Source organism: Zonotrichia leucophrys, chromosome 2 (genome assembly GCF_028769735.1).
Source record: "Zonotrichia leucophrys gambelii isolate GWCS_2022_RI chromosome 2, RI_Zleu_2.0, whole genome shotgun sequence".
In the NCBI taxonomy this organism is placed as follows: domain Eukaryota; kingdom Metazoa; phylum Chordata; class Aves; order Passeriformes; family Passerellidae; genus Zonotrichia; species Zonotrichia leucophrys.
Genome location: NC_088171.1, coordinates 35767574 through 35786244, shown reverse-complemented (window position 1 = coordinate 35786244; position 18671 = coordinate 35767574). Strand labels below are relative to the sequence as shown.

Below are 18671 nucleotides of genomic sequence, written 5' to 3'. Positions count from 1 at the left end.
AGTTTGACATAAAGAGAAATAGAAGGGTTGGAAGAGAAGCTTTCAAGACAAGCCCAGTAAAAAACAGACTGTAAAGAAAAGAAGTTTATTGTCTGTATTGTTCAGCTTTTGGCAGATTTATCATAAGCCCACTGCAAACTTTATACCTACAATCAACAACCAAAATGGATTAAGGGAAATTGCAAGCCTCTATTAAATGGAATGAAGGAAAACTATGCTGTATTTCGTTACTCCTATAAAACCTTTTTTTTTTGCCTCCACATTTTTAAGGAGAAAAATTCTCCTTAGATCAATTAGGATGTCTAAAATTCTCTCCAAATAGGACAAATTATTTCACACCAATGATTCTTAAGCAATTTGAGAAAACATTCTTTTGGAAGGGAAATATTTATCTTTTTTTCTTTTACCTTTTAACTATTTTTCTCTTTATTATTATCAGGCTTTCTGGCACCAGTGTTTTCAAAGAGAAACAACTCTGGGTTTTTTGTAAAAACACTCTGGTGTTTTTTGTAAAACACCACAAAGTCTATTGCAAATTTTGTCAGTAGGAACAGCAGCAATACAACATCTCTAGTCCCCAGCCAAGTTGTGGAACTTACAGTGCCCCTACATAAAGAAAAGATGGTTTTCTCCCTTTAGATTTTCAGTCATTGTCACATGTAACTTCCTGAGTACATTCCTGTACTGTGATTGTGTGGTGATGGAGGAGCAAAGGCGTTCCTCAGAAAGAAACCAGCAATGCCCAAGGCCTCAGAACAAATTCCACCTGCACTGCCCATGTGCCAGAAGCTGTGCAGAGGGAAAGGTGACAGGAATGGTTTGGAAGTGTGCCTCTCCTTTTATCAGTCAGCCACAGAGCCACCAGCGTCGTGGCCACTTGAAGGATGCACATTTAGCCACGAGACACCAAGGAACTACAGTGCCTCCAGGAAAGCAGCTGGCAGCAAGATGTCAAATCCATTCAAAACACCAGAGGGCCAGTGAGCAGACAGATCTCTGCAGAAAAGGATCCTGCCATCGTTACAGATCAATGGATTAACTTGAATCACTGGATGCTGTTTGTAGCAAAAACTGCCAAACCCAGGATGTCATACTGAGGTACAAACTCAAGAATGCAGCTGACAAGACACCTTAGAAGAATCCTCTCCTTGTGATGTCCACTCAGAAAGTCTCCAAATGGAATACTGACTGTAGGTTCGACACCACATCTCAGGAAGGTCTGGAGCAAACAAACGGAGTGAGCAGGAATGTAACAGCTGTGAAAAGACATGAAGAAAGACTGGCCTAAAGAACAGAAGACAGAGAGGGGCTGTTGCAGAAAGGTATAAAGAAGGCTGCTTTTCAGGGGAAATAGATTTGTTGTCTCTGTGTTGACTAGATGTGACAAGAAGAAAGAGGCTTAAACTGCTCAAAAAGAAGAGATAACTTAGAAAAATGTTAAAAATGATTAAACACTAACTAAACAAGTAGAGGCATTCAAGAATCCTCAAGAAGCCTTTTTCAAGGCTTTAAGAAATGAATATGCAAACATATCTTCTTGACCCAGGCATGACAACATCTTGAGTTTCTTCTGGCCCCAAGATAGCACAGCCCAGCCAATTCCTCACCTCTGCCTGGACTTCTCTCAGGAGATGGGGAGAAGCAAGGAGCAGACTTGAACAGGCTGTAAAAATCACATCTAAAGCAACAATAACACTCTGCCCACCCCTATGGGGCTCTCAGGAGGGAAGGAAGCACCGAGAAGGCAAGGCACCAAGAGAACTGTTCTGGAGGAGAAAGCCAAGCCTTCAAGTGATAAACTTGTCACCACTTAACTAAATAACAGAAGCCAGTTTAAATCCATCATCATCATCATCATCATAATAAAGTGCCAAAATGTGTTTAGTATCTTCTAACAAAATAATTCTGTGGAAAATTTTACAGTGCCAGGGAGAAGGTAGGATGTTCTTCACCACTAGAAAGAATGTAAAATAATAAAAGACAATAGTAAAGAGCGCAAAGAATGCTTTTATTAACTGCTGTTCAAAGCTGCACATCTCTGCTCTGATGGCATGCTGCAACATACAGAGAAGGCGAAATGCATAATGACTCTTTTGCAGAAGGATAACACACAGCAAAGAAACACAGGAAGCTCCACAGATGTGACTGTTACCATAGCACTTATGATTTCCACTCAGTCAAGGATATTTCTACCATTTTTAAAGACAAATTATGTTCAAATAATTTAAAGCAATTGTTTACTTACTTGCTTGTACCAAATTTTCAAAAGACCTGCTTTAAGCCATCTTTTCTAATGGCATTTCTAACTCAGGTTTGAGTGACCTTCTATGACCTTGAACAAGCTGACCAGCAGCCAATAATCAATACACCAGAGAAAACACTATAAACTCCAGAAGGTAACAACAGTCTTTCCCAACTTGGAATCTCTATTGCTACTAAACCATAACATATTTCTATATATACACAGCTCCAACAAAAAAGATCAAGATTGAATAGGAAAAGAAAATCCAAATATTTTCTCATGCAGGAAAGAAAATAATGGTCCCTGAACATGAGTTAAAATAAAATGAAATAAATCTTAATCAAGAAGGCTGCTGCTAAACAGTCAGGGGACACAGGGTCAGGTTCAAACAATTTCAACAGCAAAAGCAGGAATCATCTATTTTGTTGTGCAGCTTCCATCCACTCAGTAAGGGCATCATTAAATGTAAAAGGAATATCAATGTTACCCTGAATGCAGGATGAAAAATTTGAATACGACATTTAAACTATGCTCCTTTTTTCTAAGAATGATCTGTTGAGTCATTTAAATGGGAAGAAAAATATCCCCAGCAGCAGCAGATAAATGCAGTAAGCCACATCAGTGCTCTGGATTCTTCTGTAACAACTGAGAAGCACTAAAACATTCCTATGACACATGGCACGACAGTCCACAGTTCCAAAAAGATGTGTGTGACTGAGTGATTTGATCATTCTTGTCTTTAGCTATATACATACATGTACAGGAAGTACAGGAAGGAAGACAGAGATGGTCAGAGTTTCTATATTTATTCCTATTAGGAAATACAAATTCATCAGTTGCTCAATACACTGAGTTCCTGGTTTTCACTGGGGTGGAATTAATTTTCTTCACAGTGGCTGGTATGAGGCTGTGTTTTGGATTTGTGATGAAAATGCATTTGATAACACAGAGAATTGTTTTTTACTGCTGAGCAGGGTTTACACAGAGCCAAGGCCTTTTCTGCTTTTTCTTCTGCCATGCTGGGGAGGGGTTGGGGTGCATGGGAAACTGGGAGGAAACACAGCTGGACAAATGATCCCAGCTGACCAAAGGGATATTCCAGACCATGGGACATCATGCTCAGTACATAAAGTGGGGAGAAGAAGGAGATAGGGAGGAACATTTGGGGTGATGGTGTTTGTCTTCCCAAGTAGCTGTTACACCTGATGGAGCCCTGCTCTCCTGAGGATGGCTGAACATCTGCCTGCCCATGGGAAATTATGAATTAATTCCTTGTTTTGCTTTGCTTGTGTGTGCAGCTTCTGCTTTCCCTATTAAGCTGTCTTTATCTGAACCCATGATCTTTCTACTTTTTATTATTCTGAATCTCTCCCCAATCCCACTGGTGGGGCAGTGACTGAGTGGCTGCGTGCGTGGGTCTTGGCTGCTGACTGGGGTTAAACCAGGACACTTCCTCATCTTGGAACTTGAAAAAAGATACCAGACACAAAGTCAGAGAGCAGAGACAGCAAGACCCCCTCTACAGGCACAAGGAACACTGCCCTGAATTGGAACAGGTAGGTAAACCTGTACAAGCACATAGCTTTTTCACCTACACGTAGGCTTATTGATAAACTTTATCTAGGCCGAGATATGAAAGAGGCTTTCATTTATTTTGGCTAGAAAACTTCTTATATTCAACACCATGTCTAAATAAAAAGAACCAGCTTAAAAGAGTGATATGTAAAAAGGATATGTAAAAGGAAATAAAAATCTATGAGAATAGCAAAAATCACAAACACACACACACACACACACACACACACATCAAGCACTTTCAAGGAGTGATGGAAGGGAGTGTAAAACTTTGCAAAGATTTCAAGCAAACCCAGAGGGATAATTAGCACGTTTATCAGTCCATAAAGACAGCTACCTACAGTTTGTGCTCATCAAACAAGTCAGAGCTTGCCATCATGTCTTCCAAAAAGATGGTTTTAACTTTTCCATTTCACAGTGATCAATGAACTGGTTCATACTGTATTCCTCTGATGAAGATGAGCCATAGTCTAATTTGAAAATCATAACCTAGACCATTAGTAAATCAAAACCGAGGAAAGTCAAGTGAAACAGATAAACCTCTTCTAGTTTTGTTTAGCTGTAACTACTTAACTGAAATATTTACTGTCATGGCTGCAGAATAATTAGGAAGATTTCTTCTCTGTTCAGTAATCAATGGACTGTTAAAATGAGAATGATGTGGCTTCGTCTGAGTGCTCCACCACCTCACTACTGCAGCAGACAGAGACTGCTCGTGGACTATAGGAGAGATGAGATTTCCTGTCAGTCACTAAAATGCCTTGGAAAAAAGCATCAGCAAATTTCTCTGATACGATGAATACAAGGGAATTTTGGGCAAGCAGTATTCCTGCCCCCTTCTTTCTTTCCCTTCAGCTGCAAACCACAGGCATTCTGTGGGGAAAAATTCACTATGGAGATACTACAGAAAAATCACATTCTTATTTAGAAATTTATTTAGAAATACCTGCAGGTAGCCAGTTTAGAGGAATGCTGGATACAATATATTTTGACATTCCACAGGCCCTCTGCACCAGTTAAACTGAGCACCCTTCCTGGCCTTCAACTATTCCCAGCCACCACCAGGGCACCCAGGCTTCCCACTCCCTTTCTATGAGTTTCAGCTGAAGAACTTTCCTCCTTTTGTCAATGTCTATTCAAAATTGCTCTTTAGCTTCATTTGCCCACAGACTACTGCTGTGTCCTCTTTGATTCTATCATAAAGAGGATTAAAAACACGCAATTAAAGCATCAGCAATATTATAAGAATTTGAAAATATAGGCTCCATTAAGTCTTATATGTACAAACATTTTCATTAACACAAACAGTTTTCAGCACTATTTTGCTCATTTTCACTTAATTGCTGGCAAATGGGGTCTCTTGGTGTGTCACTGTGTGTGTTCTGAGGTTTCTTTCTAAGGGAAAGATAATATAATATTCTGAATTATCTCAGATAAGCTCTGAGGACTGACAGTAAAAGACACCTCGTGGCAGTGTCTGACTTTTTGCAGTAGAGTGATTTGAACAAGTGCCATGAAAATTTCCATTTACTCCCATTATTTACCACCAATTTTATGGCCAATTTCAATGCCCTATTACAGCTCTCTAGTACTTCACCACAGCATAGAAATTGTTTTTAGAAAGATGAGGGCAGAGGCAAAGAGGAAATATTCAGCTTGTAAAGGTCAATAAGTGAGTAGAATAAGAGAATTCATGGAAGACTTCTTTCAAGGATTAAATACTTATTATCCACTCAGATAAACGATTCAATATCTCAGTAAGGCTGAATTTTAACAACCTTGCTCAAGCTTGCCTAACCACAAACTTTTCCTAATGTACAAAGTATTGTTGTATACGAAAAAGGACTGGTACAAGTACCAGTGTTTTTAATATTGCAGTTGTTTAAATGATTCTCTTCTAATTGCATTGTTCTCAGCTTGAATCCCATGCTTCAGAAGAAACATTGGGGAGAACTGAGCAAATTTGCAACAGGTCAGTTTTGGAGAAGTTCAATAATCCTGTATAATTGTAGTCAGTAATGCACAAGAGGGCAACAGCTTTAGAGACCTGCTAGTGACCATTTCAACAGTTATGGCCCATGAAATGCCACTATTTGTACACTTGTTTTGATAAATCTAGATAATGGATCCCCAGAGAGTCAGAACAGTTTCTGACCCTCTGGATGGTTAAAGACTCTCAGCAGTACACTCTAATATGCCATCATTATTTTATTCTCTTACAATGACTTAAGCAAAAAGAAAAAGTTTTGGTTTTTTTTCCAGAGAACAGTCTCCCTTTTGTAATTGTATTTGTTTTTAGTCAAGAAACCATAATTTTTATGCTGTAAAGGCAGAAACGATGATCTCTCACTTCTGACACAACCTATTTGGAATTCAGAATGACAAGGAAGGCAATTAACTGACATTTTTCTACACAATAATATAAGTTAGGGCTCTAAGGCTTTGTCTACACTAGGGAAATTTAGATGAGTTTCTCAATGTTGCTGACACTGGCTTGGCCAAGGCACTGTTAGGAATGTGAGAGGTCTAGTGCAGACAAATTCACCAGCCTCAAAAATTGCTATCAGCATTTAAGGACTTCTTGGAACAAAATGGGAATACTATTCACAGGTATGAATATTTCTACACAAATAACCCAAGAAGCCATGAGTAAGTATCATTCACTCTCTGAAAAAAATTTTGAATGCGCCTATTGTTTAACCAAAAATAATCCAAATCCTTCCTTAATTCTTTTACTTTGTTGAAGCCTCAATTTCTTAAAAATATATTTTAACTTTGAATAATCTACTCCTGAAATATTTCTTAAAATTAAGATTCCTTTGACATGTTCTTTTTGAATGAAACAAAGAAGTTGAAAGCTTGAGTTATTTTCTGAGAATGTAATTTTTTCATAAGCATTTCTGTAGAATAAACCCTAAAAGACACCTTACAATATGACCTCCTCACAACATGGATGGGATTCTTTGGTGCCTATCACCACACCACTCAATATTTAAAAGCTACTCCTCCACCTGAGCAGCGCTTTTAAAGGGAACTTTTTCTATTTAAAAGCTAAATCATTAAAACACTGCTGGAAGGAATATGGTTACAAATGAGGATATTGGCAGAAATCCAATGTTATTGGGAAGGTAGGATATTCACACTAGTCTGCTGCCAGTGGTGATTAATTAAAAGATGTTGGATACCTGAAGCCTGAATGGCTCATTCAATATGATTCCCATTGCTTTTGCTGACAAGATATTTATGCAACCAAAAGAAGAAAAGGCAAATTATGGTAGCAAAGCTCAAAGACACAAAGATATAAATGTTCATGTTTTATTTACAGTCCCAGCTTTTAGTCTGGTGGTGTACATATCAGGAAAGGTGATTTCTGTCTCCACAGTATATTTTATCAAGAAATCTGCGTAAATTACATGGTAGAACTGCAGAGATCTGAGGCTGAAACCCCTGTGACTATGGAGCAACAAAGATGTAATGGAAGAGCAAATGGATGTGGAGAATGTGAAAGATGACAATGGAAAAGATGGAGGAATGATGAAAATGCTAAATGCTGAAAGAAAAAAAAAACCAACCTGCCCTTGTTTATGCGTTGCTACAGATTTGGTTTGTAGCAGATGCTTCATTTTCCTTGCAAACAGTGTACAATTTGCCAATTATGAAAGACATCTTCCCACAACCATGAAGGATTTCAAATAATGTGCAATTTTTAGACTTGTTTGAATACTAAATGACACATGGGAACACCCTCAGCAAAGTCCACTTCCTATGATATGCACATGGAGAGACAAATCTTTTCTGTCAGCCACACATCCTGCTGACACCTTCTCTCCAGATAAGCATCATGTAGTTGTGTACTAAATAGCTATCATATTTACAATTAATATATTTTCCCAAACAACATAAAATTAGATTTTGAGATCTTTCTACGTAACTGGCAAACTCAGTATTAATAACACACCATCTTTAGTGAAGCAAGCCTGTAAAATCATCAGATGACAGTGAAATCAAACTAGGATCAAAAAACAAGCCCAAAACACCCACCTTACGGACTGCATGCTAAGAAAAAGGTAATGGGTGCCATAGGAACAGAGTCCTGAATTTCCTCTCTAAAATAATCTGTGATGCTCTATAAAACCACTGTGTAGTTCTACTTCATAACATAAACTGATAATATGAACCACATATTTGTGTATGTTGACATCTTCTAGGTATCAGGACATCCCATCTGCCCCACCTCCCCAGCTATATGCAAAAATAATGCACATCAGCAGTGTCATGGTGGATTTTTGGCTCTTGGGTCAGAGAATTTGTGTTTCTGGCAATCAGGCTGGGAATACACTACTGAGCTACACAAAGATTCAAAATCCAAGAAACAAGAACCACAGGTCATATTTGTGGGAATTCATACTGCTTTATATACCAACACCTAAACAAAGGCTCTGTATTTTCAGCTGTTTGACTAACTTAAGACAAAATTCCAAACAACTCAAAATAGGACCCTGCAGTCTATGAAGCAAGCAACTGAAAATGGTTCATTAGTTAGAACCAAACCCAGACTATGCAAAACTGACATATTTTGCTTATTTTGCTATGTCCTGCTACGCCAATTATGTGTTTATTTAAGTAATGAGACCTTAGCTTCTTTCTGCAAAACTCTGGAGGTGACCTGAATATGTTTGGTGTTTAAACATTATGTAAAGAGGATAATTTCTGTTGTACATAACACGGTCTTGAGTTCAAAGTAAGTTAGATACAGCACACTGGTAAGGCGCTCACAGCTGCACATTCACTTCCCTTGTGTATATAACCTTGTTTCTAGAACAAGAATACAATTGCTATATTACTTTGACTATTTTACCTTGATTCAAATTTTCTCTCATGGAGGCAAAATAGAAAATGTTTAAATTTGAGTTAGCATAATATATTTTGGATTAAACTTTTACCGGTTAACTTGTATTCCCACAAAGATGAGTTCATATTGCAGACATGGTTTTCTAAGCATTCAGTCCTTATTAATCAGTTTTTCTAGAGAAAAGTCCTTCCTCATAGTAGCCTCAACATGAAATAAGTAAAATAGATACACTATTATATCAAGAAAAGAAAGAAACTCTTCTAAGGCGGTACTGGAAGAAAATTAATTGTTTACCTTAATTTTTTACCTTAAAAACTTTCTATTTTTTACTATACCATGACTAGTTTGATATCTGTTATGTGATATTAATTCAGTAAAAACCTTACTGTCCTTCTCTTTAAAGAACACCGGCCACAGAGGCCTCAGTGTCCTTTGGTTTCCATGAGGATTTCAGAGAGGAAGGTGTTGATAAAACCTGTCAGCACATGTGCACTGAAGTCCCAGAGGGCTAGCACACACTTCTGCTCCCCAAGCCTTGTCTGTGACAGGGAGAAAGGATGACACAAGGGTTCACCCACTCTGGTGGTTTGCTTGTCCTTCCTAGCATCCTGTGTGCATGTCTTGGGGCCATCCCAAACTGACAGGACTTGAAGACTTCCAGGCCAAGAGCCTCTCCCTGTCCTGCAACTAGTAGAGGGCACTTGAGAGAAAAATGCAGATCTCTTTTAGTTAAGGCTCTGGTAAACTGTACTCAGTTCCTGGGTTTGCAATGGATTTTCTTCATGAACCCAGGCAAGTACCTGTGCCGTGCTGCAAAAGCTCCTGCCTCACAGAGAAGTATTCTGAGACAGTGTGTAAATGTCTGAGAGGTGCTAGGACTCTGCTTTCATGGGCACACAGTGTGGGAAGCAGGACAGAGCTCAGGATGATGCCCGGGAGTAGAGCTGAACATCACACTGATGAGCCGCAGTTTCTGTCTTCCTGCGCATCATCTTTTACACCCCATGCAATCACTTCACGTGTTTAGTACTTCTACTGCTAGTATTGCATGTCTATTTACACAAAATTTGTCCCTCACATTATAGGAGATAAAGCTATTGCAGTTTTTTTCATTGAGCAGATACACCTACATGTTTTCTGTTACTATTATGCCATGCAGGGTCATGAACTGACATAATGAAGCAAGAAGAAATGGAGAAATAAATAGAGAAGAAGAAAACAAGGGGACAAAATGACTCAGCTAAACCTGCAGCCTTGCAGATTTCTAAATATTCTATAATTTTCAAGGTCTCTGTGAGAGAACAGAGTTCTCTGGCTATCATTTCAGCATTTTAAGCTGAAGATAGTACTTGGCAGGAAGCATTCAACAAACTGAAGCTATGTGTATCATGTTGAAACATATCACACAGACATCATTATGCAGATGCAGGAAGAAAAATACACCCTCATTTTGACAAGAAAACTCAAAACTTTAGGTACTACACAGAAAAGCACACTAAACAATGATGGGTAAGTACTTGTCAAATGAAGGTGCTTCTAGTGGTAGAATGTGGCTGCCATTCATAATTAGCAAATATTATCTAGCTTTAATGAATCAACCTTAAGGGAAATTATTATATAAAATAATGGCATAGAAAAGTTAAAGCAAATAACACCCCCCAGACTGCACAAGAGATGTTGTGGTGATAATATGCTGCTGACAATTCATCAGATATAACAAGGTAGAGCAAAAGAACTGACCTCCCGAGGACAGATGATTCTCTTGGGACGTGGTGCCTCTTGTTGCAATTGATACACTGTCAAACACAAAAATGTACAGATCATTAGAAGATGGCAACATACACAAACTTTTATTCAGATGAGTCTTTTTAGCCAGGGGCTGCAGAGAAAAATGCAAATGTAAAGACATGACAGCAAAATGAGGAATTTCAGTGTGTCTAAGTCATTTATATGAAAATCGGTTGCTGACTGGCAAACTAACTGAAGTGGTCAATGCTTTAACTGTTAGAAGTATTATCCTTTTGTACTAGTTTTTATATTTCTATACAAGGGAGGACTAGCCAGAAAGACCTACTAGGTCTGTCTCAGGATAAAATCCCACTTTTGCATACACCATGCTGTAACAACCCAAGAACAGATTGTATACCAGTAACACCAGGAGTTTTTTGGATAGGCCAAGAAAAAGCTCAATACCTTTGAATGGGCTCATCACAGTCTCATTACTTATTTCAAGATATACTGAAGAGCAAGCAAACATTCCTTTCAGAGCAATTATGTCCTATTCAAATGGCCCTGGATCAATTTTGCAAATCTTCTGAGGGCTGCAGGAGAGAGACCTGAGGCTAGGGGTACTTGCTGCCTGGCCCCCAGACTCTTCACTGCATGTATTTAATGAGATCCTCTCCCCCCCTTCCACTGCAGAGTCGTGAGAAGAAGCTGACATGCAATGACAGTAATCAATTCCAGCACAGACAGACTGTCTCTCCATAACTCCAGTAAAAATCCCAGAGGTTTGGATTGCCTCCCTCGAGAAAGGCCTTCTGTATGCTGACCTTCTTGTATTTGGAAAGATCATGTCGTGCCCATGAATTTTTTTAAAAGACTGAGCTTCCAGGACACGTTTATTCACAATGCTAGTGAAGCTCAGAATTATGCCCTGAAAGGTGGATAAACACAGAAACTCTGTTGCAGTGAAAAGGTGTAAATTGAAGCAGCACCTTTTCCCCCTTCTCTTTAACTTCTCTTTAACTTCTCTTTTCAAAGCAAGGAAATCTGGAAAGTGGGGAAATCCTCAGCTTGCACCCAAGTTTCTCACAAAACTCAGTGGGATGTGAAAGCTTTGGGGGCTCCTGCTTCCTGCTCATGTCAAAGTGGAAAAACCCATAACCTCTTCTTTAACTGATCCAACCTTCATCCCTGGTTCCTGGGAGAGGCACAGAAAAACTGTTCATAATTTCTTATATTCCCTACTAATTTTAATGCTGGATGGGATCCAGCTCTAAATTTTTACTAAGGCTTTGGATTTACTCTGCATCATTCAGCACTGTCAGATCTCCTGCTACTTTTGCACAAGATTTATGATAACTTGATAATATTTTGATAACTCCATGATAAATATGGTCTTTCTTACATCTTGTAATTATGTGACTAAGATTCAAAGACTTCTGCTCTTTTGTGATCAAACGACTTGTGTATCTGAATAAAGCGTCAAACAATGCATGAAAATTTTGTTCAAAAATCACAGATTGTTTTTTAAACCTCTGATTATTCGGGAGCCCAATAGCCTGATTTTAGAATTAACTTCTGAATGTCTGAAATGAGCATAATCACTGATTGAGCAAGTTAATGATGACAAATACTGAACACATCCAAGAGGAAAATAACAATTTTTTCCTTCCCCCCATTTCCAGTGGAGAGAAGGAACTCTAAGGATTCAAAATATGACAAGAATATGACTGCTTCTCATTTAAAGTAAATTATCTATTTCCCCAATTAATTAATTTGAATTTTAACTGAAAAATCAAACTTCATAAAAATTCCATTTTTCAATAACCAAATCTTTTAAACATAGTCTGACACAAATTATGCTAGTGGAGTTTCTAAGACAGCTTTGATAAGAGTGATGTAAAACAAGTAGGTCTGAAGAACACACAGGAAGCCTATCTTGTGATGTGCTACATTTTTGAGAAATGAAAAAAGCAAAGAGCTCTCTAACATGACCAAGAGGTTCTCTGAGGCTGACAAAAAAGCAATGGTGGGAGAAGAGTCAGCATTTCACAAAACAAAGGAAGGAATGATTAACAGGAAAGAGCAGATACAGACATGAAAGACCTGAAAGCCAACACAAAAAACTGGATGTTTATAGGATGTAGTGGGATAAATCAGTGCAAGGATTCATGATGAGTGCAAGGAAGACAAATCATCTTAACAACTGTATTTTGAATAGAGCGGAAAAGGTTGCTGTCGTTCTCAGAGAGAGGTGGGTAATTAATCTGAGCAATAATATGAACTGAGAAACATATCTGATTTAGAAATACATCAGAAGAAAACAAAGATTATAACTATACAAATAAATAATTACAAATTATATGCAAAATGTACTGGATGAGAAAATGGCCCAAGCATGATCAAGACTGAAAATGGGAAATGGTTTCCTCTGAAGGACAAAAAATTCAGACTTGGCTATATTAGTTTTAAATTGATAGTTATTAAACTGACAGAAAGACAAACCAGTGGAACAACTGCAGGGAGACACAGAACCATTAGATGGAAGGAGAGAAGAGAGACTGGGAGCAGAGAAAGGACTGAAAACCACCAGTGGCACCGTGGTAAGGGACTTCGAGCAGCTCAGGGGGGGACAAACAACAGAGAAGGGCCAGACAGACAGACACACAGCTGCCAAGGATGCCCAGTAAGGACACACAGCAAGGCAAGGGTGGAAAAGGTAAAACAACAGTGAAAGTTCAGTTAAGTGGAAAACAAGGAAGGCAGTGTCTCCCAGACTAAGGCATCAAGCAGCAAAGCCAGTGTGACCCTAGCAAAAGCTGTGTTTTCCTTTAGAAAGGTCTCTGCTGTTTCTGCTTCAAATGATTGCTGTGAGAAATCCTGCTAATGGGCTATGAATACAGTGCAGTATTATGGCTAAGGTGACTTGAGAAAAATGTGCCCTACAGCTAAGTTCCAATGAGCACAGACACCTCATTAAGTGACCTCATTTTCAGAAGTGCTGAACATCCTGCAGCTCTGCCTGATCTCATTATACACTTTTTCCAAAGTGCTGGGCACCCGCACTGAGGCTGACATTGCTGAGACCCCAGCACAGTCCAGGGGATGGTCAGAGATTCAGAAGGCACATATCCCTCACCTTTTTGCTCAAATCCTTGCCTTTCTGCCTCATTTTCCCATCTCTGAAAATCTTAAAACACAATTCAATGTATAAGACCAAGTGAAATAATAGAAAACCACACTTATTTAATGCAGTGGCAAGCAGTGATTGACATCTGACCCAGTCAATTCCAGCTTTTAGAACTGACAGGCAGGTTACAGACAAACCCACTGTGATCATAGAAAAGATGACACTCAAACATAATGATGCATTATTATTTTAGCCCTGAGAAAATTAACCTTATAAAAAGTCAATTGCATGCAAAAAGAAAATGTATTATTACTGCTCTCAGAGAACTGCATCAGACTGGGAGTGGTTTTTTGTTCAGCATCAGATGCAAATGAAATGCACAGTAATAATACACATGAAATTTAGGCAAAAATTCAGCACTACAACAGAAAAATGCAGCGGCTTCTATTTGACCCTTGAACACCTTTATCAGGTTCATACTTCAGATAGCTTGCCAGCATTCATAGTATCATAGTCACATTGGAACTTACAGTGTTAACAAAACTTAAATTTATTATTGCATTACTTGAGGAGCATTTCTTTGAGATGTAAAGTAGCTGGTTAGAATATATCTTTCTCTCTTTTGTTCCTGTTAGAGCACGAGTCTTGTCTCAGGGGATGAAATAGGGAAATTCTTCAGTATGTTTTAGGAAGAACTGTCTAATTCCAAAATCCAATCTGCCTAAGAAACAAAGGGGGCACATGCAAAAATCAGCACTTACTCCTTATCTGCCAGGGAAGAAGGGCTATCACCCATTTCTTCATACTTTTTTTTTTCCTCATTCTGCAGCGTGTCAGGACCTCAAGCTTTCTCCTTTAACTCACCTATGATGAGTGTTCAGTGATGCTCCAGCGGAGAGGAAAAAATCCTATCATGGCTTTCATAAAGCAGCAAGGAAACACACTGCCTTCTGTCTCAGAATGTTTCACAGAGTTCCTCAGTTTTACCTCCTCAGCCTCATCTCTGTCAGGCATTTTTTATCCATGTCCTGAGCCTGAACAATATGAGCTGTCCTATTTCTGCAGGATTACTCACATGCTTAATTAGGAACCTAAGTGCTTGGCTGAAACAAAGACTTAATTTCTAACAGAAATGAGTCTCGGACACTGTGCCTATTATTTGATGAAGGACAGGAGGCAGGAAAACTTGGTGAGGAGCTGAAGCATGGCATCAGCTGATGCTCTGTGCCTTGCCACTTTGCTTCCCACCAACACACTCGTCTTGAATAATGCAAACAAACATTGAAGTGGCATTGACACATGACTGACTCAGCACATGCCAATCTCAACAGGGGTAAAAGGAGGAAAAAAGTGGTTTTACATCTCTTCAAAATTCAAGCACATACGTGCTGAGGCTGGCAACCAGCAATAACTATGCTCTTTCAGTCAAACAAATTGCCTACTCCTCCTGAGAAGCAGGTTAAGTAAGAAGTTTGTCCTCTAAGAGCACACTGCAGTAGTGGAGCAGGTTACCCACAAAGGTGGCTGAGGCTCTACCCTTGCAGCTTTTCAGGACTCAGTTATGTAAAGCCATGGCTGCTCTGCTCTAGAGCCAACAACAGTCATGCTTTGAGTGGGAAGCCAGATCAGCTCACCCCAGAAGCCCTGCCAACCCATATTCTGTGACTCTTATCTTCCTTCATTTACTACCTCAGAGATGGTAAAATGCCAAAATACCGTTTTCTATAATACTTCCAACATATGGCAGACTACAAAAAGAAATCTGTTATTGGAACAATGCAAGAAATGTTATTAGTTGATCTGCTTCTCAGGTAAAAATGCAATCAAACCCACTGCCTAGAGACTGCTGACTGCTAGAAACCTTCCAAACTTTTTCCCAGGTTCCTTCCTGTAAATAGAAAATTATTCTTGCCATTTCTTTTATTGTCTGTGTCACAGGCCTATCAGAAAAAGTCTGAAAAACTTTGTGACCTCTGAAATTTATGTGAAATTCTAACAATTCCTCATAAGCAAGTGAGGATCTTCTGCATTAGAAGTGTCCATGTTTTCCAAATATAGCCGGATCAATTTTTTACATTATATCAAAACAGTAAGGCTTGAGATCTGAAAACTGTTGCACTTTGATTAGTATTTGTCCATGGACACGTGCAACATTGTTTATTTGAATACTTTGTTGGCGTAAACAGGAAAATCTGCCTCTGTTTAGAAGCTAGAAGGATTGAAGCCTTGATCTTGACATCAGTAAAAGGCAACATAGTAGCCTAAATTTATCCAGGACTTAAAATAAGAAATAAAAACTGTATGCAAAGTATCTTACTAGTATGTTAGCAAACTAAAAATTACTAGGGAAAATACATTGAAAATAATAGTTAAATAGGCAGTAAACTCAAAGTGTTAAGCATGAAATATATGTATCAGTAAAAACTGTCATGAGACAGGACAGCCGGTTGAATCATAGACAAACACTAATGCTGGATATAATCTCTATAATTAATTTACCAGATCAGAATTCTTCTTGCTGAGTAAAGAAGCATACAACAATTATCATTGCAAAGAAAAATGTGTATCTGTGGCTAAGCAGTGTCAGAAATAAATCTTTCTAAGCTTAAACTATTTTCTGCCTTTTGGAGCTTTGCAACATTTTCCAAGGTCACTCATGCATGGAGTTTAGACACTGAGGCCATGATATTGTCATTACCACAATACTGGCATCCTACATAAAGTGGAATAGGAAATTATATATTCATAGATTATTCATCCATTCTGGCTGCATTTGGTTTATTTTTTCCATTTAAAAGAATGTTTCCTTGGATTACATGTAAGCTATCAGATAAAAGTAACCAAATTTTTCCCCTGCATGCAGTGATCTGTCTGCTGCACAACTGGGGCAACTAAAAGCAGGTAAGTAAAGGTAGGTTCTTATTTCCTGACTTTTTAATGAAAACTTACTGCTGAAAAGGAAGCATCTGTCATTTGAAATGCTGGTCTTCTCAGAGTCAATGGCAGCTTTTTCATTGATTTTGAGTAAGCTCTTTTTAAAAAAATCACTCAACTGTCTGCTTCCTTTCAAGCACTCAGTAAAGAATGCTGGAATGGTCCAACACTCTTGCTGTCTTTTTAGGAGGTTTCTCTTATATGCTCAAAACATTTACAACAACAACAACAATGTGTCTGGAAAACAGTGTTCTGAGAAGCAAGTTCTGTAATTTAATGGCATATTCAAATTTTGGTTGAAAAAAATCCCAGTCCATTCTGGGGCAGAATGTCATTCTCAGGTAACACAGAGGTGATGTCTTTGAAGTCAGCAAGACAGTTTAATGTGCATATAAGTGAAGTCAACAAGTTTATTCTAGTCTTTAAAATTACACATGTACATGCATGTAGCTACTGTGATCATTGTGTTTTTGTAGTTGCACTTTGGTAATGGCACTGTACTGAATTTGCCACAATAAAAGAGAGAACTTTTGCTTAGGAAAGCTCTGTATCTGAAAACAAAAAGAATAAAACAGCTCTCTATACCCGAAGCTACACTCTTATTAAAGTTCCAGGAAGGGTTTAAAATAAAAGATCAAATTTAAAGGCTATCCTTAATAAGGGATTTAAAAGCCAATATTTTGTCTTAGATCTGTGCGGCTCTATTAGAAAATACATTTGGAACAAAGCAAAAGAGCATAAAATATGCACTTCTGCACTGCACTCTATGCAAATGATTTTTCTAAAGGCAGACAGGAAGGTTCAAAGAGCTGATAATGCTGTCTCCAACTTCTAAACCACCACTTCAAAAATCAGCTTCTATTGCTAAGGATCAAAAATATTATTATCTTAAAGTGATTTGGTGACCCGTATAAAAAGACAAGTATTCTCAAGCCTGACCTTTAGTAAACATACAAAGCATTAACCTCTACCTCTGAAATCCTTCCTGAAAATCTCAGCAGAGAAACCGTGAAACCCAGGAGCTGCACACTTTTAAGGCAATGCAGGGAATCTGGCACACATAATCCTGCTGCCCTTGTTCCATGGAATCCATAAAAGTTCAGGTTTTGCTGCTGTCCTATACAGTAATTTGTACAAGCATCTAGTAAATTTATATTGTTCTTTCAAACAAGAAAGGAAAAAATACCTAACAGTGACTGACACTTTGGTAAGGCACTAAGATTATTCAAATTGCTTGTATACTCACAGTATGATTTCCATATTGGAGGCTGGTATTCTTCAGCATCTAAAATAGAAGCAAAAAGGGAGAAAGAAATCAGTCATTTGGCCACTGGGTCAAACTGTCAGCATGCATTTTTCTGCTGAGAGACCTCTTCTTGTCAGCAAAATTCACATTTCTTTCCCAAGAGAGATGATAGCCTATTTACAGTACAGTTTGCTATGTGAGAGAAGAATACAAATTTCAACCACTTGTGGATCCAGTGTGCTTTTTCCAAATTATTCAAATGTGGGAGAAATTAATTTTTGACCGATTTGCACTAATCACCAGTATTTTTAAAATAATTAACTGGGCTGGTAACTACATTATTTATTTGCTTTACCTGGCATGATAAACAGATAAATCACTACTGGTTTCCAATGCGGTTTCTAACCCCACTAGTAAGATTTGAAAATGAGCATCAATGAATAACAGATGCTGGGGCTAAAAGGATGCACAGCTCAGGTTGGACTCGGATGCACAGACCTGACAGTTTCAATGAAAGTCAACTACACTTCTTGAACCCATATGTAATTGGCATATTTTCAGAAGCTGAATCAACAAAGACAATATGAAAAAGATACAAAAAGGAAAGACTTCAAAGCCTGCCATCACAAATAGGTTACATTATTCTAACACTACTGACTAAAGCGGCACAAAGAGTTGGTGTTTTTACTTAGTGACCACTCCACGGGGAGGTTTCCAGCTCTCTGCAAGAGAGCCAATTGCTGTAACCTACAGAAATCCCAGCAGGAGCCAGGCTGGAGCAGAGGGAGCAACACCAGTGACAAAGGGTGGGGTACTGGGTACCAGTTTGACTCTGAACTGCCATGCTGCCAAAAACTTTAAAGTCATTTACCAAGGGTATGTCATTAAGTTGCCAAAATTGTGCAGGTTAATTAAGGTATTTGTTATTTACTAAACTTCTACTTAAGTTATGCTAATATAATTCAAT

The 18671-nt window shown here is 38.5% G+C and overlaps 1 protein-coding gene across 1 annotated transcript in view; it reads right to left on the bottom strand.

The window, feature by feature from the left end:
- The window catches only part of CHN2 (chimerin 2), a 158308-nt gene that overhangs the window by 74767 nt on the left and 64870 nt on the right, over window positions 1-18671 (bottom strand). The window contains exons 2-3 of the mRNA XM_064704546.1: window positions 17705-17743; window positions 10410-10465 (exon numbers count right to left, since the gene is read on the bottom strand). Of these exons, the coding sequence (XP_064560616.1) occupies window positions 10410-10465; window positions 17705-17743 (95 nt within the window). The remainder of the gene's footprint in view (window positions 1-10409; window positions 10466-17704; window positions 17744-18671) is intronic.